This window comes from Sturnira hondurensis, unplaced genomic scaffold, assembly GCF_014824575.4.
Source record: "Sturnira hondurensis isolate 20B ecotype Veracruz unplaced genomic scaffold, ASM1482457v3 Scaffold0010128, whole genome shotgun sequence".
Taxonomy (NCBI): domain Eukaryota; kingdom Metazoa; phylum Chordata; class Mammalia; order Chiroptera; family Phyllostomidae; genus Sturnira; species Sturnira hondurensis.
The window spans coordinates 2,638,250-2,660,881 of NW_028082759.1; the positions used below are offsets into that span (position 1 = coordinate 2,638,250).

Sequence of the window (22,632 nt, forward strand, 5' to 3'; positions counted from 1 at the left end):
AATGGTTCTGCACTGTGCTTTAAAATATTAAAGAAGATTATAAGCTCACCTAATTCAGAATAAAAATTTTCCTCCTAACCCAAATTGATATTCTGAAGCCATTTCCTGATACAAAATGCATACTCTGACTTGTTATTCTTAGTTGTACCATTTAAAAGAGTATTAAAGTATGTATTATTAAACATTCTTTTAACTTTTATTTATAAAGGTATTTTCATATAGCACTTTTATTTAATCTCTTCTATGATGTGTATTTTCATTTTTCAGAATTTATTTTTGAGATTGGTGGATCGTATCAAAGTCCTTTCCTGGGCTATGATATCACACTACAGATAGTTACGGCAGGGTGTTACCACTGGCAATAATTAGGTGAAAAGTATACTGGGTTTTTCTTACAAATGAATGTCCATTTATAATGATCTCAAAATAAAATGTTAAAAAATTATTGAGCAAAAGTTGATTAGGAGATATTATATACCATGTTGGAAATTCATGGTATGACTATAATTTTTCCTATTTGCTCTAAACCTCAGACAAGTTGCATTTTTTTTCACTCTGAGCATATTTCCTCCTAGGTAAAATGGTGATAATTTCTCATAGAGTTATGATGAAGAGTGCATGAAATGATGTATATCAAGAACACCATATAATAGTAGGCATTCAAGGAATGGTGTGTACTATTATTATTTATATAGGTAGACTGATGTAGATTTTTTCTGTCATCTTGCAATTAAAATACAAAATTAAATATATCTCCAAGTCAAATAACTGAATACTTATTTAAGTTAAATTGCATCTTGCCAGTTTTGACAATATCAATAAAAAAAGTAAAAGCCAAATGCAAAAGGCAACACAACAGAAGGTCCAAGATCTTACCAGACCAAATGTCCTCTTAATGATTTAATATCCTTATATTGCTCAGTGACATTGAATTATGCAGGCTAAAGAATTGAATTCATGTCAGCTAAAGACTAAGGCAAGCTACAGGAAACCGCAAAGCCCCTTCTGTAATTAGAAATTCTACTGTAAAAGAAAATATAACCTACAGATAAATGAAAAGCCTGGCCCTAAGATTTGTGAAAAGTGATTTCAATAGGCAGTGAGAATACATGCCTTCAAATCAGTATTGTTACAATTACACACTCTAGTCAAATGTACCCCTCTCGACATGTAGGCACAAAATACTAAACTATTTAGGAGTTCCAAAAGGTGACTAAGCAGCATGTAAACATTAAATTCACGAGAAGTCAGTGCCCTGCTGAAGACCCAGTCTGAAAGGGATCCTGACTTTAAAACTATGCCTGGGTAGACAAGGGAGTTCCTTTTAGTACTTTTATCAGTAATGGCATTAGAAGACCACAAAGCATCACTCATAATATTCCAAAAAGAAAGGGAAATATTTGTGTCAGATTATTTGAGATGACATCTAAAGAATCTCATCCAAAGGATGTGTCATGATTTAAAACCGGCTTCACTCAGGCATTGGAAGTCAAGTTCTGGCACGCAGTGTCTCTCCATTTAACAATACAGCGTCTCTTCACCTGTCTTTACCTAAAACAACTGATTCCACTCAATGCTATTTCATTAACTTATACCCAGCAGGAAAACGCCTGTATTTATTTTATTTTTTTTTTACCTCGTCAGAATGTTATTCTTCTGGAAAAAGGCATTTCCTCTTTAGCAATGCTAGGAAAGTTAAAAAGCAGACTCTTGAAGGAGGTATCAGACTTGAAGCTATACACACTTATTTCCATTTCCTATCTCAGGTTTTATTTTAGACACTCAGATAATTGCCACTTCAATGCTTTCCTATTATTCTTCCAAAGGAGTAATAAAAAAAACAGTTTTAATATAAACCTTGGCTTTCTTAAGCAAACCTACTTTGGAAGTACTTAAACACAATTCATACAGTCGTTTAAGACAGAGATGACAGCCTTAATCCCTCTTCTGAACAACTGCTTGCAAGGAAAGGTACTAGCCAGGTACTTCCATAATGGCTTTTATTCACTTTTAAACAAAAGCTGAATTTGCTCAGCTAGAGTAGAAACACCTAGGCAGACACGGGACCTTTGCCCCGGAGCCGTGACACAAAGACAACCTGGTGCAGGAATTTCCTCGCAGGCTCCATTTGAGGCCGCCTCTGGTGGCCTACCTGCAGTCACCCTGCAAACACCTGCGAAGTGACATTCCCCAGGCATATTATTCTTTAGATTTGCATTTCCTCTTCCATTTATTTTAAATATTACCGAGTGCCTATTATATTACAGATACTGCGCACAAATGGCATAATTTCAAACTAAAGATGCAATGGCTTTTTTTTTTTATTTCAGAAGGACACATTAAGTAGATGCTTAACAGACTTCCAATAAAGTCTTGTTTCCATTTTATTTTTCTATTTTTTGTATAATTTTTTTCCAAGTTTCCTTAATGGCACAATCTGAAAAATTCTTTGAAGCTGAAAAGATTGCTAGGATACTTACAAGTAACCCTAGCAAGTAGTTTTTCAATAGTGCATGTCTGACTGGTAAGTGAAACAGTGAAATACTGACTCTATATGAATTCTTATTTTTTCAAACATTGTGTTTATTTTGAAAGTGACTTTTAGAGGAGCTTATGTCTTGTCTGCATTTTAAAGGTAAGTGAGTGAAGACAGGACAATTTAACTTCCAATACTTATTACCACTATCACTTACCAAAAAAAAGGGTAAATTCTAATTTACTTTACCAGCTTCTGAAAGATCTTCAAATATCTATGATGTCACAATCAACAGAAATAAAACTTAAGTGTTTAAAAGGGAAAACAAAGATGGTGAAAGTCTTGTATTTGTTTTTCTTTCCTCAATGATCTTTCCATCTCCCAAACTACTCCAGAAGCAGTCTGGCTTCAAATAATTAGGAAAACACGAATTACTATCCTCACTTTTAAGTGTGTGACCTTCTCTGAATCTTACTCTGTAAAATGGTGATAATATTGCATTATGGGAGGGATTGAAATGACATGAAAGCATCCATCCAGTTTAGCACTTCTTTTAATTCAGGTCCATTTTATTATGCCCGATTCAGCTATTTCCAGGTTGAAATCGTTAAGCACTTCCTGTCTAAAATATGTTTGGAATAAACTTGACTTTTAAAAATTAACCTCATCAGAAATTCCTAACACTAATTGCACTCACCACTTAGTTCTTCTAAGACTGTCAGAACATATAAAAATTGATGGTTATAGATAAAATCAGACTCACGTAATTCCAAAGTAATCTTCAGTAAGTAACAGTGCAAGTATGTGATCTTAAAGAGAGAAATTTCTGAAAGCTCTAGTTTTAATGTTCAAAGCATTCAAATAAACTAATAGCATTACTCAATATATCATTATGTGGAGACTCTTTATGAGGATATCACTTTCTTAGATGTATAGGTCACATGATATTTGGTTACAGCACGTATAATGAATGAATCATGGCTAGTGTTCTACTGGACGTTAGGAGACATGATATTAAAACAGAGTTGAGGGTATGTTGAATGACTAATCAACAGCTAGTCTTATCTCTACATCTTAACATTTAAAAAGAAAACATAACATTACCGTAATCTACAAAATGGCTTCTCTAGGGGCTTATTTTATCTGGCCTGGGAGGGTAATGGGGAGTTGTTCCTGAAAGCCAGCTATAGATCACGCCACCTGACACTCTGGTAGTTCCCACTAATCCTCAGCTACCCTTACAGTGGTTTTGGCTACTGGCAATCAACCATGGTTCTAAAAACATTACATGGAAAATTCCAGGAATAAACAATTCCTAAATTTTAAAGGGTCGGCCATTCTAACAAAATCTCATGCCGTGTTGCCTGGGATGTGAACCTCCCCTTTGTCCAGTATCTACGCTGTGTATACAACACAATAAGATATTCTGAGAGAAAGAGAGAGACCACATTCACATAACTCTTATTATAATAACTTATAATTATTCTGTTTTACTATTAGTTATTGTTGCTAACCTCTCACTGCGTCTAATTTGCAAACATTTATCACTGGTATGAATGTGTCGGAAAATACACAGTACACGGTACTCAGTACTATCGGCAGTTTCTGGCAACCACAGGGGCCTTGGGAAGTATCTTGGGCGGATAAAGGGGACTACTGTACCATGTCCTCAACAGTCTGCAAAGTGTCTGCATATTTTTAAGTCAAATATAAACAGCCTTTAATAAGGATACTGATATATTAAATAAAGGAAAAAAATGAAAAGATGGTCATTTTAGCTCTGTTCTCTCACAAAATGATTGATTCTATCTTTTTAAAAAAATGCACTCATTGTCCTTTAAGGCCAAAGGAAATTGGATGGGAGACAACGGTAATTAAAATTTGGAAAATGAAAAGGAGGTATATAGTCCTTGAATCTATGGACCTGAAAAAAGTTCAGCAGGGGTCAAAGCCAAGAAGCAACCTGATTTACATGAAAGAACAACCAAAAAGTTCTGGGACCTGGTGGCATCATACACCTATGGAAGTGGGGATGACAATGTGGCTAAAAACAAGGACTGGTTAAAAATTATGAAGCTGTCAGACACCCCGAATCTACCTCCTACTATGGCAGAAGACCAACATTTCCTATTCAGATTTCTTTCCCGAACAGAATAGAACCAAGGCCTTAAGGACCAGGAAACCCAAGTGAGTTGAGAGTGGTGATACTCTCTGATTATGGGGGTATGGAGAAAGGAGCATTTTATAGTGAATGCTGAGACTCTCAGACTTAATCCACTCAGCTCTCATTTTAGAGAACTGGCAGGCAGGATTACACCTTTAGAAAAGAGATTAAGAAAATCTGGGCATCTTTAGGGAATACACCCAGTCAGCTCACCATACAGTCAAGACCAAGGCTGGCAAGGCCCATCCTCATGCCATAATATTGAGTAAGCTTCTAAGTGGCCAGCTCAAACTCTAGACTTACCCAAATATTCACTAATGTTTCAGAGGCAAAGAAAAGTGTGTTTAGTTATGCAAGGCCACAACATTTTTTATCTCTGGCGCTCCTTTATCTCAGGGAGTTTATGGGGATTTTACTCTGTTCCCAAACAAGAAAGAAAAGGAACACAGAGGCAGACCCAAAATCTTGCCAAAGAGGGATCAAATGCAAGAACACTTCAAAGGAAACACTGAGGATGACGACAGAGGGAGACCCCAAGGACGACAGCTGTGCAGTAAAGGTCTAAAGGGCAACCAGTCCACATTGCAGTCGACCGAGCGTTTCACCAGAAATCGCTTCTGGGGGTGAAATCATTAGAAATCCGAATGTGTCTGACCACGCTGAGAAGTGATTCACACAATTCAAGGAATGGAGATGAATCAGTGATAAATATATATGAATGTATAAACATACAAAGTTAAGGCAACCAAACACACACCAACGCAGAGCTCTAAGTAAAACAAAACAAAACAAAACAAAAAAGGGTCAGGAAAGGAATGTAGTCATCGTATACTTCATGGGTCAGCTGTGAAAAATGATCACATGGCCACCAGAATGTAAACAATGAATTTGGATTTTGATGTAGTTAGGACCTAAAAGAGGATGGGGTGATGGGCAGTACAGGTTTGGTCAGGTGGATGAAAGAAAGTAAAAGCCTCATCTTTTAGGGTACATAGTGAGTGAAGTTCATAGATAATTTTAAAAACCAAAGAACCAAGAAGTAGCAACAAAAGCATATTATCTGAAACGACAGAGGTCAATTCTAAAAGAATCAGTTAAAAGAACTGAAAGTGCTTTCCTCTAGGAGCAGGAAAAGAGTTTGAGCAGGGAAAGCTGGGGCAAAGGCTGTTTTGGGAAACCTGAAAAACACTTGCTTTTAAACTAGGTGCAATTGTAACTCTGACAAAAATTAAAATCATAGGTAAAAAAAGAGCATGAGGCGCATAAAGACTATTTCTTGATGGTTGGAAGTATCCTGTTTTACTGACAGTGTCTTATCCTGATGTAGAATGAATGAATAGCAAGTCTAGAACTGCGCCTCAATGCTGGAACTCTGCCATCTGTGAATTATCAGACAAGCTTGGCGTTAAACGAGAAAAGGCAGATGGTTTTTCATCCTAGTTCCACGGGTAACAGATACTGACAGTTGACAAAACTGATAGGCTTTAATACGCAGCCTAGGAAAGTCGGTACAACAAATGCAAGTACTAAAAATTGCAATCTATCCATCTGACTCCCTGAGAAAGTACCATTCTTTTTGTAATCCTGAAAAATAGAGAACACATGGGTATGTTAGCTGTTAAATATGCACGCAGTCTCCAATCTGTTCCATAAAATACTCATTTTTGCCTGAATATGAAAAATATTTCCCCGACATCTTGTAGTAAAACTCCGCATCTTGCTCAGTTTACAGTGTAGAGCAAATTCTAATTCAACGTAGGAACGTTCTGTATCAGCATCTCCAAGAACGTTTGATGAAATGCAGATAACTGGGCAATACTCCAGACCAAGAGAATCATAATCTCTGACATCTGATAATATGCATTTTTAATAATCTCTTGAGAGATTTTTATAATGCATTTGATATCAAATTTATACTAGCTAACTCCCAGGGTTTTTGTTTGTTTGATTGCTTGTCTTTTTTTTTTTCTTTAATCTGAGCTATGACATCCCTCTGCTCTCAACAATAGCCTCTCTTTCTTCTCAAAATCTTTTCAAACCACTTACATGACACTTATTCACAGACTGTATTTATATAGGTATGTATATTTTTTCCTCCAAAACAAGGTTAAGTTCTTAGAAACCCAGAGCAACACCAAATATGTCTTTGAGTATTTTCACAACAAACTGGCTCATTAAATATTCTTCAGTAAATATCAAAAGAATTAACAGGGAAATTATTTTTTATCATCTAAAATTGCAACAAACTTATTTCTGGAGAACAATTCTCTCCACTGGGTTTAGATTGACTTATTAGCTTTAGCATTTTTAGTCTTCATGGCTTTAGATATAAAATACAAATCAGTAAAATGTCTAGCTTCAATTAGTCTAAATTCTTTACAACATCTGTGTATATCAATTAAAAATGGTCTGTCTGCCTTTTACCATTTCTGCAGTGGTACCAGCTGTTTTTTTGTTTCTAACTACAAATCATACAGTCTGTGAAATTCTTTCTTAGATGTTAAGGATTTACTGGAACAAAAAGAATCATGAGAAATGGAAGACAGACCATGATCTTCACATGAAAGAAAGCAATGTGCCCACAGATTGGAAGTTAGGTGGAAAAATATATTAAACAGCTCTTAGCCAAGTAAGAGTTTAGTCTCTTCAGCAATTGTATCATTTATTTGATGCAATAATATAATGTTATTTCAAGACTTCCTCCATAAAATAATACAAGTATATTATACATTTTAATAAAATCTAATCATTCAAAAAGTGTTTCAACTATAGCACTGACATACAATACTTGAAATACTTCTTTCATTCTCCACATACTATAAAAAATTCTAAGGCCTAATTTTTCCTTAATTCTCTTTTAAAGTAAATACAAACATATTTTGAAAGTTTTAAACATAAATTTTCATTTGCTAAAACTTGTTTAGTAATATAGCATTGCGGAAGTTTCTGTTATAAAGATTTATAATTTAAAAACATCTTGACTACATTTGACACTGATTTTTTTCTATGGGATTAGCATTTTGATATTGCTGTTGGTATTTTTCTTCCAGACAGGCCACGTTTTTTTTCCTCCCTTAAGAAAGTAAACCAATAAAAGTGATGCCTTGTATGAGAGTTAGTTGGAATTTTTTCTTAACCTGAACAAAAAAGCAAACTTGGCCTTCAGTTAAGACTTTTCTTTACCTGATATTAACAGTAAAATAACCTGGCAAACACTAGAAGGGATGGAAAAAATATCTGCTCTCCTCCTTTCTCCCTCCCACTTCTATGTTCACTGAGCTGCTTTGTTCTCTGCATCCTGCATAATTAATAACTACTTTGGCAATCAGTCATGCATTCCTTAATGGCACCTCAGGCATCAAGTGTCCTGGTGAGCATCCCCCGCGGAAACCATACACCCTTCTCCAGGAGCACTGGCTGGGCACCGACTTAACTCTGGACAAGTCATTTACAAAGTCACTATGAAGGAAAACACACAGTCCAGGTTATAAAGTAGCTACAATACTTACATGTTATTCTCTAATATCATATAATCTCTTTAGAGAGTACATAAATAAATTACTAACAAGAATTGAAATGATGTGATAATCAAACAAGTGTCACTGATTACACATATTAAAAAAAAGAAAAAGTCAAATTATAAAAATAATTGACAGATGAGTTTCACTGGATTCGTGTGAGTTAGTCTTTAGTTCATTCATCGCCCTACACCCCTTTTCGGGTGATAAATACAAATATATGGAGTAATTGGTATGGTAGCTATCATGTCTATTGTACTTGATCTAAACTAATCTATTCATTAAATGGGAAATAACAGTAAACAAATTGTTAAAAAATATCACTTCTGATCAGATGGCTTAGATTAAAAATCAATAAACCCATTTTAAAAGAAATCAGTTAACCATCTTTCAAAACATTAACCAGATTTGAAGGAGAAAGGAAATCCCCCCAATCATTTAACTATTTAAAAAGACATATAAGTATAAGTAATATTATACTCAAGAAAAATAGTTCTATAAATAAAGAATAAAACTACTAAAATGTTCAGGTTTAGATATACATACACATATATATATATAATTTCAAAAATATGTATAGTTTTTTGAAGTAACTGACAAAAATATGCAATAGTTTTTCCACTAAGGCTGAAATTTTTCAAAAAATAAAACTTTTAATAAGGTGTTTTGATACTGGAAGAAAAAAATCACTTTTCAGCCTTTGTAGGTTTCTTAACATTCTTAAATAATGGTGCTTATGCTACAGCACACAGAGTAAAACATACACAATCTATTATAAATTACTCCAAAATTAAACAAGAAATTTTCTTTTCTTTCTTGGAGATCTGCTGGGCTCTCAATGTGTGTGGCCGCCAAACAGAAACAAGCTTGCACTGTTTTATTTCAGTTTTGCTTCATTTCTTCCCAAACAATCTCTCACTGCTAATCTACCAGGTCTTTTTTTTTTACCTCTTTGAGCATGAAGGAAAAAAAAAAATCAAAGACGTTATTAACTCCTTATGCTCAGTCGTAAAACCTGAATATATATGTGACTTGAAATCAATTTACCTGGGTGTAGAAATTTTTCATTATTTATTAATGGGGCATGACCAGTGAATATATGTATTTTCCTAAATAATTCTTGAAAATAGCATTAAAATGCTATAATATTTAATTTATGTAGTAAATCTAGCACTATTTTAAGGTACCTAAATCTAGCTATAATTTCATGTAAATATCTTATGTAAAAGGTTTTTCTAAAGTTAAACATAGCTTATAACATCAACCTAAAAAAGTAATATTGAGGATAAATTTTACCTTATTCTAAGTTACCTGGGAATCAAGAAAATGATTCTGAAATCATAACATTACAGAGGGATGCATATCCCCAATTATATAAATAATTTATATAATCATTTATTTATATAAAACAAATAAATAATTTTTCAATATTAGATTAGCATCACTTTATTCAGAATAATATGTAGTCCCCTTGTTTAACTATATGCTTTCTCATTTATTAGTTGAGGGGGAAAAAAGAAATTATTTTAGAAAGGTGAACATAATTTTTACTGGCAACATTGTGCAAAAACTGTTCCCAAGAATTTTAACTATGTATGGTAATCAGAACCCCAGAGCCTTACTAGTTGAGAAGAATCAAAATTTATGCTCCCAAAGAAGGCTGCAAAGTTATCTTCCTTACTTGTAAAATATGAGAAGTATTAAAATCAACTTTCTCCATAATTATTCCAGGAAGAACAATGTGACTGAACTCAGAGTTTTTTCTATGTATGAATAGATGCAAAATATTCATTCATTACAAAAAGCAGGTAAAGATCACTATATGCATTAATAGTTATCATAAATATTCATTAATTTAGGGAGCCTAGATAACTGGATGTCCTACTCATCATTTAAACAGAAGAAACAAACACATAAACAAAGCAGTTCAGTTCTTTAAGTAGAGCAAGAATGTTTTCCTACTAATGTAGCCTAACGTATCAGGACCAGGAGAATACGCCATTCTTCAGTTTTCTAGTGTATGTATTATCACTAACAGCAACAAAGGTAACATGGTAAATGAGAAGTCAGTGCAGCCCCACTGGGGTCTGGACACCACCAAGGGAAAACAGCTGAATGTCTATGAGATGTTAATAAGCAGCTGCAATGTGCGTCTGGTATTATCCCGGGCATTCCATAACAGACCTCAAAGTGGGAAGTTAATAGTCCACTCACATTTTGAGGTCAATATCATTTTATCGTTACAAAATTAAGAAACCATTGTGGCCAGTGGTCCCTAAGGTCCTATTTGGCAGTGATGGGTTTGCATTGAGACATTTGCCTCTGGAGAACTGGGTATGATAAGCATAAAGTTCATCCTCACCAAAAAAAAAAAAAGTATCAGAGGTGACGGCGGGGGGTGGGGGAGTTGGAGGGGCACTTGCCCCTAAGCAAATGACACAAGGACTTTTAAGTCTCTTCTCCAAAAGGCAAACTTTCTTCCCTTAGGCTTTCATTCATTGATACACAGATAAGTGATGGATTACTGTCCTATTAGTAATAATGTTGGGGGGAGTGGGGGGAGGGATGGATGTCATGTAGCAATACACAACAATAATTCAGAACTCTTCAGGGCTTAAAGGCACAATCACGTTTTCACTCATCAAATCTTTCTGTGGGCAGTTATTGAATATTGAATGATAGTGACGTGTGGGAGGAGAGATGGATCTGTAGAAGCAAGACAAAGGACAGGTGAAGGAACGGCAGATAAATTGTCAAAGTTAACTCAAACCCAAAAGAATAAAAACTTCTGAGATGTAAAACTTACATATCAATAAGTAGTCCAAAAAGGAATCTGGCAAATTAAAATCACCAAGTCACACGGATTAAGCTGTGGTCTCCCGTTACATGCATGGTCTCCTGTTTCTTGCAGGCCAAAGTCTACTGCTTTCTTAAGCATAAGGCACTTTAATGGGATCCCCTATGCTACTTCCCCACATGTCTCTACTTCCTACAGCCCATCACAGGTCAACTTAGTTCCCAGGCAAAGCATGTTCCCATAGAGGCCAAGACAGTGTCAATTCTCAGCCCACCGAAGTCCATATTTACAGTTTATCGAAGTGTTTCCATAACTATACTGAAATACACTGAATTTAATTTAAATAATGTAATCAGTGACACACATTTCACCTAAAGTCTCTCAAATGCAGGCAGTTTCTGGTGTTAGACACAATAAATCTCCAGTAACAGTTCAAACCCAGGTGGCAGGGCACTTCTTGCTCGGGTGGATAGATGGTACTTACCTTAGATCTTCAGGGTTCTTTGTCTCATCTAAAGGCTCCTGAGCCACTCACAGATAACAACTGTGTCAGTGAATCTTCTGTTAGTTAGCCTGGGGAGCGTGAGCTGTACCATCAGCTCAGCATTTCAGCATTTATTCAGAACTCGTATTGTACTTAGAACTGATCTAGGCAATAGCACATAACTCTTTTTATCTTTATGGATATTATTTAATCCACATAACTTCTTGGGTTACATACTAGAAAACCCACATGCTCATAAAATCAGGAAAGAACCCTTGCTGTCAGCATACATACATTTTAGTCTCCATGTGTTATTCTGTAACATGCTACAGATTGTTACACATATTTAAATTAATATAATATGAAGAGAGCAATTAATTTAAAATATGAAAATCTCAGCTTCAAGTTTATTTTTGCCACAGGTCTGGGATAAATGAAACCTCTGCTGTGATACAAGACCTACCATTATGATTTTATGGTAAAATTTAATTGTTTTACATTTAAATATTTAAGGTCATTCGATGTGCTAAAACCAACACTGAAAATGTGGACTCTACAATGAGAGCAGTGGGTCCCAAAGCCAACTGAGACTTTAAAAAACAAGCGAAAAACAACAACAACAAAAACCCCATGAATTCTGTGAAGCATGATACTCTGGAAATGTTTAAAGCAGATTTTTAGTGGCTTTTTTCACACAAATAATTACATGATCAAAGTACCACCTGTAAATAGTGTTTTTGAAATCCTTGCCCACTATTACTACTTTTCTAAATGAAATATTAAATTTCATTATATTTAGATTAAAATATTAAGAAAATTTAGAATAAAATACTAAGAAAAATATTAAAACAAAGAAAATGATAGAAAACCTATATGTACTGGCAAAAGAATTTCACAAGGGAATACAAATATGAATATTTAAAATAATTTATATAAAGATATTGATCAAAACTCACAATATAATTTATAACACATATTTAAGAGATTTCCCCCTTACCTTCAATTGTACACAATAAATGATTCTACTGTTAGTAAATGAATAAATTATCAGTTTCAAACCTCAGTTTGCATTTATCATTGCTTTTTGGCTATATCTTAAACAATAAATCAATTTTCCAATCAGTTATTTAAAGTATTCCATAGACCTGAGTATGGGCAATCAAAAAGGGAAATTTCTGTTAATATTTCAATATAAATATAATAAATAAAGTTAAGCAATGATATTGTGTTTTCTGATTTGACTCACAAACTCTCATGAATTACTAGCAGGCTCCGTGCATACGTTTTATATCTGGGAATCTACATGTTAATGCATGTAGCCCACATCATGCCATCTTCCCAATATACCTACGGATCTGTTAAAATCATTAAAGATATAAGTTTTCATATTATTTCAAGTGGTGATATACTTGATTATACTTAAAAATTATACTAGATAACATCATCATACTTGTATAAATACTTCTGAATCACTATTATAAGTAGAACGTGATAAAACCTAAGAGGATTTTCAATATTTCTGTTGTGGTGCAACAAATTGATACAAGTGTTTGAAATAATACATAAAAGGCACAGCAATCCAGATACAACTAAACATACAACAATTATAATCAGAAAAAAATAGATTTCTTAAATTCCTGTGGGAAAGTCAAAACTTGTTTTGGTGGGGGGGTGGGCACAAAAGGTCATAAATATTATTCAATCAGAGTAAACATTACAATAAGTAGGAAGATAGAGCTAACTACCTTTTAAAATATACTTTATACTAAAACATTGATTTGAAAAGGACTCNTTCTGTTGTGGTGCAACAAATTGATACAAGTGTTTGAAATAATACATAAAAGGCACAGCAATCCAGATACAACTAAACATACAACAATTATAATCAGAAAAAATAGATTTCTTAAATTCCTGTGGGAAAGTCAAAACTTGTTTTGGTGGGGGGGGTGGGCACAAAAGGTCATAAATATTATTCAATCAGAGTAAACATTACAATAAGTAGGAAGATTGAGCTAACTACCTTTTAAAATATACTTTATACTAAAACATTGATTTGAAAAGGACTCATATTTAATAAGTTTATCTTTCTCCAGAAAAAGATAAAAAGAAGTATGTCATATACTTCTTTGTGTTGTTTACACATTTGTGAACAACACAACTAGAGGACTGAATTTTGGTGGGTGCAGAAAAGCACGATGCTACCTTCCTGGAGTGGAAAAAGAAAAACATTACGCAAGAGCACGCACTTTTAGGCAATACAGACATGAATTTTATTAAAATGGCATTAATATCAGATAATGTGGGATTTCTAGCTTTGCAATGTATTAATTTCAAAAATATATATGAATTTTGAAATAGGAATCATCAGAGTACTATATAAGCTTGAAATTTACACCTTTAAAGATGGAATAACGTTTAGCAAAATGCAGAAGACTATTATATAAGAAATGATCACAAAAATGCTAGAAAACAAATCATTTTTATGATTTAATATGACCACACTTAACATTAACTCAGGAAGACTTTCTGTAGTCCAAAATTAGATGGCGATGCCAGTGATAAGTGTAACAAATACATTGATCATCATAATTTGTTCCAGAGAAAATTCTGTCTACTCTGTGTGATTTTGCATCAACAAGTAAACACCAGATAGTGAGTTTGGTGGGGACAGGTTTGTTACAACCTTCTAAATCTTGTACAAAACATATTTTATTTATTCATTAATGAGGTGCTTAACATGGCTAATGATCTACAGTGATGAAATTCAAGTTGTAATAACTAGAGCGACATTTACAAAAACCAAAATCAAACTAGAGAAAGCCTTTTGTTTTGCCTGATTCCCCTGTTTAACAGGGGAAAAAAGTCAACAAACAACTGACTTAAGTAAGCAGATCGCTGAGTGGTTCTTACCGGCATGACAATGTTGTAGTGGATGCAGAACCCCGGTTCAGAAGGGAAATATTCATCAGATACAAATCTTATCCTGATTTGATTTCCTTTAGAAATCTGTTTTCCTGGCACAGTCCCAGAACCACACCAGCGCCCTAATACTGTTCCATCACTGGGGTCCTCAACTTCTACAAAATCATACCTGCAAAGAGAAAAGAGAAGAGAGACACAAGGTCCTAATTTGTCCAGTTGGCAACTCAAATTCCACTTCTGAGGTGCAGTAAACCCATGGGCCACAGCTGTGAGTTTATCTCAGATTTAACTGGGTAAATTTAATCAAATATTCCAAAATAAGAGACATACTAAAAATGCATCCCAAATATAGAAATACGAGTCTTTTATCCTCAGGCCTCTCATTTTATTGTGAATGGACTTCAAATCCACTGAAGAGCCATCTCCAAACTTAAATATTTTGTATGAAGCAACCATCTCTGACATTCAATTCATGAATTATTCAATTTAATTTCCATGTGGACATGACAGTTTTACTCCAATCTGAATTTCTATTATTACTGCCCATTACTTCCTGACAGCAGCTCTTTCATCCTGGTCAGGCTCCTTGGCTCCCTTCACTCATCTGTGATGCAATGTGATCCAAGCTTCTCCAGAGCCACCTCATTACAGACACACCTTTCAAATCTCACTTTGTACTGCACTGCCTCTGAGACCTTTCTGGGTGTTCTCAGCTCACCGTCATCTTTCTGTTTCTGATAGAAACGTTTTCAATTTTAAATATTTATCCATTGTCTTACTTAGGCTGTTAAATCCTTGAAGGAAGGAATCGGTTCTTACATACTTTTATTCTACATTGCACTACACACAATCTTAAGCCTAAGAAATCATGATCTTTTTTTTAAACGAATGCTAACTTTAGTGTGGGAGGTTAGGAGAAGTGGTAGTCATCAAGAGCAGTATTGCCCCTTTAGAGAATGTTTCAGAAATTTGCCCAGGCATTTTGGGTTGTCTCAATAACTGGAATGAGGAGGGCACATGAAATGTAGTGGGTGAGGTCCACGGATGTTCAACAACAGGAAGTCCCAGAAGTGAATATTTGCCCCACGCCCTCCAAGCTTGACAAGGAGTCACTGGACATTTGTGCAGATGACATTTTTGCTATTGTTCATCTGAGTCCGGAACCCGATGTTGCCCTACATGTAAACACAAATACGTATTGCAATGTAAAATTTACTTTAAGCCAACTTTCCAGAAATTCAAATAAGTAGAAGAAAGTGTCAATACTTTGGAACTTTACCAAGAGTTACTCACTATTCTGGGAAAAAAAACATTATCAGTAACAGGTACACTGCTTATACTATTTGCACGATAATTAAAGCAATTACATGTATACATATTAGTCTATATTAATAGCTGTCATTAACACAATGATTCTACATAAAAGGTGTGAATATACGACTACTTTCTTTTATTTTCTAGTGTAACTGTACATGGGTATTTATGTATTTAAATACATCATTTTAACATAAGTTATTTTGTTATTATATCAGTTTATATAGTATGTAGGCCATTATTTTTATCTTTAAGATGACTGCACACATAAATAGATGATTACTTATATTAATTATATTTCAGAATACTAAATAGAACATTGCAAAACTTTTGTTAAAAAGCAAGTCTGACAAGGTTGAAAAACCATCGGTGGATGTTGTTAAAAGACTAAATTCAGTAGCTACCATATCACTAAAAACAATATTTTTGGTGCATTATTGAAAAGTTTTTGTGCACTATTGACAAATGGTTGAAAAAGGACAATGTATACAATGAGCCAATTACACTTATAAATGATTGTCCTAAAGAAATATACAGATTTCTCTTATGGCATGTAACTGTACCCTTTTCTGCCTAACTTTCCTTATCCTTACATTGAGGGTAACTCACAAGAATACTTTAAGAAAGGAAACCGGAACAGCACATGTGCACATACTAAACAGCACATGTGCACATAACATATAAATGTGTATATGACATACTTCTTTTTATCTTTTTCTGGAGAAAGATAAACTTATTAAATATGAGTCCTTTTCAAATAAATGTTTTAGTATGTGCTGTTATGTGCACATGTGTTGTTTAGTATGTGCACATGTGCAAGGCCTGGAACGTGGTTGGCACTCAGTTGCTACTCAGGAGCGTCTGCCCCTCATCCCTATGCTGCGCTGCTACCCCTACCCCACATCCACCTTGTAATGCAGCCTTGAGAGCTTGAAAGCAGTAAATAAGGAAACTTGAATGCAAAGGGAAGAGGCCGTTTCTGCTAGATCATGCGACGAGTCTGGTGTTGGAAGTCCCAAGTGCATCAGCCAGCCAATATAACCACTGTAGGAATTTTGGTGTATGTGTGTGGTGGGACCAGAGAGGGGTGAGGCCAGGGGTAAGAGAGTTGGGTAGAATAGATGTAGGTAGTTATTTTAGATAGACCTGTTATAGAAGTTGGTAACTACCACTTTAAACCAAAGGGTAATTTTTTTATATCGAGATTGTTTACTTGTGAAACAAAGCCTCTATTCACAGAGTATCGGTTTGTTCTGATGTAGGTTATCACCATGGCGAAGTCTGCAGACAGCCAGATTTCAGGCCTGGTCAATCATTCTATGCGGATTTACGAGGGATTGACTTGGTGTAAAGTGCTATGCTCAATTCTCAGGATACAAAGATAAAAGTATACCTTCTTTAAGCTCATGGTCCACAAAACCTTTTGGGGCGTGCTCTAATAGGCAAATATAGGGAATACTGTGGAATACTGTCAGAGGGAGAGAAATTCTATACAGTGAGATTAGGGTCAGTTTACAAGGAGCCATTTGGGCTGTCAATGGGTTGTGATTGACCAGTGGTGAAAAGGAGGGAAATGGAAATGCATTCTAGCGAGAGGTACAATACAAAAGATGTAATAGAAGAAAGAGGGGGGCAGGCATGGTCAACTGTGAGGACAGGATGCAAAACAAAGATGAAGACAGAGATCAAGCTGGAAAAACGGGTGTAGGTGAGAAAGTATTTCTGAGTCAGATGTTTGAATATTATTTTGGAGGTCAATATTGCAAACAGGTAAGCACAGTTTTAATAGAAAGTATGTCTTCTTTAATGAAGTCAACATTTTTTGGAGAGTGAACTTTTAGTGACAAATCTGGGTATCCAGCTTTTTTAAATTAAAAATATGATAATAGTAAATATCATTAGCCCTTGTGTGACCATGAAGGCTCAGATCTCCAGAAATGGTGTCAGTGCCAGGAGAGGAGGTAACTTTGTGTAATTTACAGTATTATCCCGAGCACTTGTGGGCCGGGCACATAGTAAACACCGAATCAGTGTTTGGTTAATGAAGGAATGAACACGGTCCCTTCCTTCCTTCACACCAACTGAAGCTGAAACCGAGGGGAAACAGCTTTTGATGGCACGTGCTCTTTCTAGTTTCTAAAAAATCCCTATCAACTTTCTATGCTGTTAAAAAAAGGTTCCAAGATCATTTATCTACCTTAATGGCCCATGCAGACGTCTAAGTTTGTCACCCTGGCAGCATACGCGACACGGCTAGGACGCATCACTAGGGGAGGAACACAGAATCATCACACACCTGAGGAATGCCGGGAAGCCACATTTCAAGTGTGGGTAGAAAGAAAAGACCCTTTACAAAAACATCCTGGAAAGGAGCAGCAGGGAAACAAGAAGAAAGCCGTTGTACACGGTGGCACAGGACGAAGGGAGATGGCCTACTGTGAGCAGAACTGGGCAATGAGGAAAGACCAAAGATTCAGCAATTATGAAGTCATGTGCCCAAAACTGGGCAACATACACAGAGCCAAAATGTTTCTTCATACCATTTGCAAAATTATCACTATAATCATTCTAAAAGGAGCTTTTTTAAAAAAGCTCCTTTATTTTATTGTTGTAAATTAAAAAGGAGTTTTTGCCCATACATGGAAATATCAGGATTATAAATGTTAAGAATTCATTAAGGAACAAATAAGTCTTAGAGTTGGTCTTATCTAACTTATATATCCTGATATAAAAACCACTGTCATGCAAATCAGAGAGTGACAGGTAGACTGTCACTTTTTCATGAGGATTTCTATTAAATTTGATGCTGTCAAAAGAAAACACTAATCTTTATAACAATTTCTGGATTTTCAGGTAGACAGCTGGCAATTAATTCTACATGCTCCTACAAGTCTGGCACATACATTTATCAGAATGTGATAAACACTTTAAACACTATACAGTTTTTCATCTCATGAAGGTTAAATGAAATGAACCTCTAAAAAAAGTGCTATGTTCTTTGCTTATAAAACAGTAGAACCTAACATATACTACTTGTCTTATAGTAAATTAGGCATCTTAAGATTTTTTTTCCCTCAGAAGTGGTATCATGTACCAACCACCCAATTCCTCTAATATGGATTTTTATGCTCACACCCAATAACTGCTTAGATGTCTATGGAATTGAAAATTATTAATCATATCATTATTTACTAAGCTTAGTTTTCCTTCTTAATCAGAACAGCAAATCTTCTTGCTAAAGAATATAGTTACAAAAATAGCATTTCTTTTATTTAGATTTTATTTAAGATCATGTATGATGGACCAAGTGAAGATCTACCAGGGAAGGATTTATTTGCAGGTCTAATTGTTGCTATCGTGTCTTCAAAATACAAAAGAACAAGACAAAAACCATTACCACTTGATAAGATACTTCTTTTTAACTTGTTTGAGAATATACTGTGGTTGGAAAAAGACTAATGCATTAAATCCAGTCATCTTCCCTAACTATTTAACATTTTCCTTTTTTTATGATAGAATACCACTTGAAGAATGTGAGATTCAGTACAGAAGTTAGTTGGTTGATACACAATAACATACCCCAAATGGACAGAAAACAATGATGAAAGAGTATTTTATAGGCTTTAGCCAAATGAAAGGGAGATGATAAAACCACCTGACACAGAAAAAGTGAAATCACAAAACATAATCATCCTTAAATGCAGAAATCCGCACATTCCCAGATGACTGTTCTGGAGACAGGGTAATCTTAAAACACACTCTTAGGTATTAATTTCCAACATGCACAATTGCTCACATCAGTATTTAAAGGATTTACGAAACTTATTTCATGAGCCAATCAAACATCGCTTTCTCACGGCAACATGATACACAGCACACAGTGCTAAGTGGTTTATAATGATCACTCCCTTTCTCTAACATCCCCCTGGGGACCCAGAAGGATTTATGTCCTTTTATGTTTAACAAACAAGTCTGGTATTGTAGACAAAATTTTCATTCTCATGTGGGAATTTAAAAACTGTGAGGCCAGGAGGACCGCTTTCATACTCCTAAGAATTGTAAGGAGCATACCAACGAAATAAATTCACTGGTAAACATAATTGTCAGACACTCAGCTTTCCTCAACAAAAATAAACCAACCCTGAAAAACAGGCTGTTTCTAATTCATACTAACTAAAGCTCTGTCAATTAAATCTACCCCATGAGCTATTGAGTCTGACTGTAGTGTGAAACCCTGCCGACAAATAGATGAGGGTCTTAAAGAGGCTCACTCTGCAAGTGTCGGCTGGAGTCTGATCTTATTGGGAAAGGTAATGAAATTAACAGAATGACAGTTACCCTACAGCGCTCATTGGCTTAGACTTCAGTTTAGCAGAACACCTTTCATATACAGCATGTAAATTTTAAATCCCTATTTGGATACCAGAGTGTCTATCCATGCTTGAACTTCCATTGAAAATATTTTTAAAAATAATAACTATATTATTAATTGCTTTTTATATATTAACTCATGTGATTCTCACCAAAATCATAAAAACTGATGTTGTTATGGTGCCTGTTTTATATTTTATAAAATACAGGAAAGCTAAGTACCTAGCCAAGATCATAGCAACTAAATGTACAGCCAAGATTTCAATTTTGACAGTGAACTCCAGAGTCCATGGTCTAAAGTGCTAAGTGACACTGCGTACTATCTTTAAAATACACATGCATGATATTTGCTTTATTTTAAGGCCTGTGTATCTTTGTTCAAATTGGCCAAATGGTCTTGTTCAATGGCTGCAGAAACATTAAGAGACATTCAAATAAAACCAGTCAGTCAATCTGGCAATCAGAGCATATACATTTTACAAATATTTATTTTAAGTAAATTGATAGTATTTATTTTTAGGCACTAATTCTTTATGGAGACTTGAAAAGCTGTGTAGGAAATATGAAAGTCAAACTAACAAGCACACTCCAGGGGACTGAATGATGACACCAGGAGCAATCCTCATGAAAATATGAGAGCGCTACCTGTGAGACACCACTACATTGTACGGAGCAGGAAAGTACAGGTAGAAAATTAATACATTAAACTTATCTTATTATTGCATAAGAATCCTTCAAATTTACAACCCATAATTCAATCTACAAAGCTAAAAAAGTAAGCAAAACAAAGTATGAACTGAAAATTCATAAGACAAAACCTCAAAGATACATTCAAAAACAAAATTAGAATTTAGAATTGAAACCAAAAGGTGGTTGGCAGAAAGGACACTGAGATTGAGAGTAAATGAAACAGAGAATATGAATCAGAATTTATACTGAGGACTGAGAGAGAAGATATAATTACAGATGAAAGTGTATTTAAAATGTGTAAGTATGTTTGATGTAACTTCATGCCAATTAAATCTGAAAAGCTACATGAAATGGGTGACTTACCATAAAAGTAAATTATCAAAAGTTGACTGAAAATGCAGAAAAAGTGAACAACTCTAAAAGACACTAAAATAATTGTCAAACATTGATAAATGAAAAAGAAACAGTAGTGTAGGATTTATTTGAGAATCCCATTTGACTTTAAAAGAACATTTAATTCCAATTTTATATAAGCAATTTTTTTAAATTAAAAATGACAGATATCTGCCTAACTGATAATAAAGTAAGTTGGCCTAAATCTTATGACTACAGTTAATAATACTGTATTATATCCTTCAAAGTTGCTAAGAGACTAGATCTTAAATGTTCTTTCCACACCAAAGAAACAGAATTACATGGCATTATGCAGGTGTTAGCTAACTCTATGGTGGTAATCAGATAGCAAAATGTAAGCGTATCAAATAAACATGTATACCTTAAACTTACCGAATGTTATACGTCAATTATATCTCAACAAAGCTGGAAAAACAAAAATCTCTAATAAATGGAAAAAACATTGTAATGAGGTTCTTTCAAATGTCAATACCAAATCTTGCAAACTAGAATAATTTTCACTCATAAATTGAGGGAAATGTAAAAATCTAAAATAAAATGATTAAATATAGTATCAATATACAGATATCAATCGTTTTTCTTTATGGCAGCAAAAAGCAAAAACTGAATAAGGAAAATATCTTTCATTGTAGCATTACAAAAATGCATAGTAGTAAAGTTAACCAATAAGTATAAACACATATGAGGAAATGCATATAATATTACTAAATGAAAAAAGCATAAATTTATCATATTTTTATGCAAATCCCAACAAAGCTGCTAAAATATTTGTACAAAGTAATAATCATACTAATAGAGCAAACATTATGTAGTGCATATTATATACCTGATATTAAATATTAATCCAATCTTTTCCATAGCTATAGCTTTTTATACCCATATTATAGATGTGAAAACTGAGGTACAAAAAGGTAGTGTAACAAGGCAAAAGTCATTACAGCGAGGCAGGAATCTTGCTTTAGGCTCCAGAGCTCATATTCTTAGCCATTACACATCCTCTCTTGAGTTAAACAGGACACAACAGAGCCTCCTCCAACTCAATATGTGGACTGAGTCACAGATCAGTATGAGTCGTGACTCATAATCCACCACTGGAAATTCTGATTTAAACTCTTCAGAACTTCTTTAAAACAAGGAAACTATTAATTGTTGTGAGAACGAAATAAGGGAATGCATATAAAGTGTTTAGAATAGTCCTTAACAAATAAGCTGCTCTCTAAGTGGTTGTTGTTTTGTCTGTTTTTAAATAATTGTTATCATTGCAGTCATATATACAACCGATGGAAGACTCCGCCCAGTAGAGGAGTGGACCCCAGAGCCACTCATAAAGCAGTAAGTTGTGTGGATCACCACTTTTGGCTTGGGGCAGACTCCAGCCTCCTTGGTCATTCTTCCCCGTGGGAGTATCTGTCCTGAATCTAACCTTTCTGGAACAAAATAGAAGCATATATATGTTTGCTATTATTAGTAAGTTGCTCTTCT

At 34.7% G+C, this 22,632-nt stretch overlaps 1 protein-coding gene across 2 annotated transcripts in view; it reads right to left on the minus strand.

Annotated features, from left to right (window-relative positions):
- Positions 1 to 22,632, minus strand: part of PDGFC (platelet derived growth factor C) — a 170,724-nt gene that overhangs the window by 36,572 nt on the left and 111,520 nt on the right. For both annotated transcript variants that reach the window (XM_037058277.1, XM_037058276.1), the window contains exon 4: positions 14,350 to 14,530. In XM_037058277.1, coding sequence (XP_036914172.1) covers positions 14,350 to 14,530 — 181 coding nt within the window. The remainder of the gene's footprint in view (positions 1 to 14,349; positions 14,531 to 22,632) is intronic.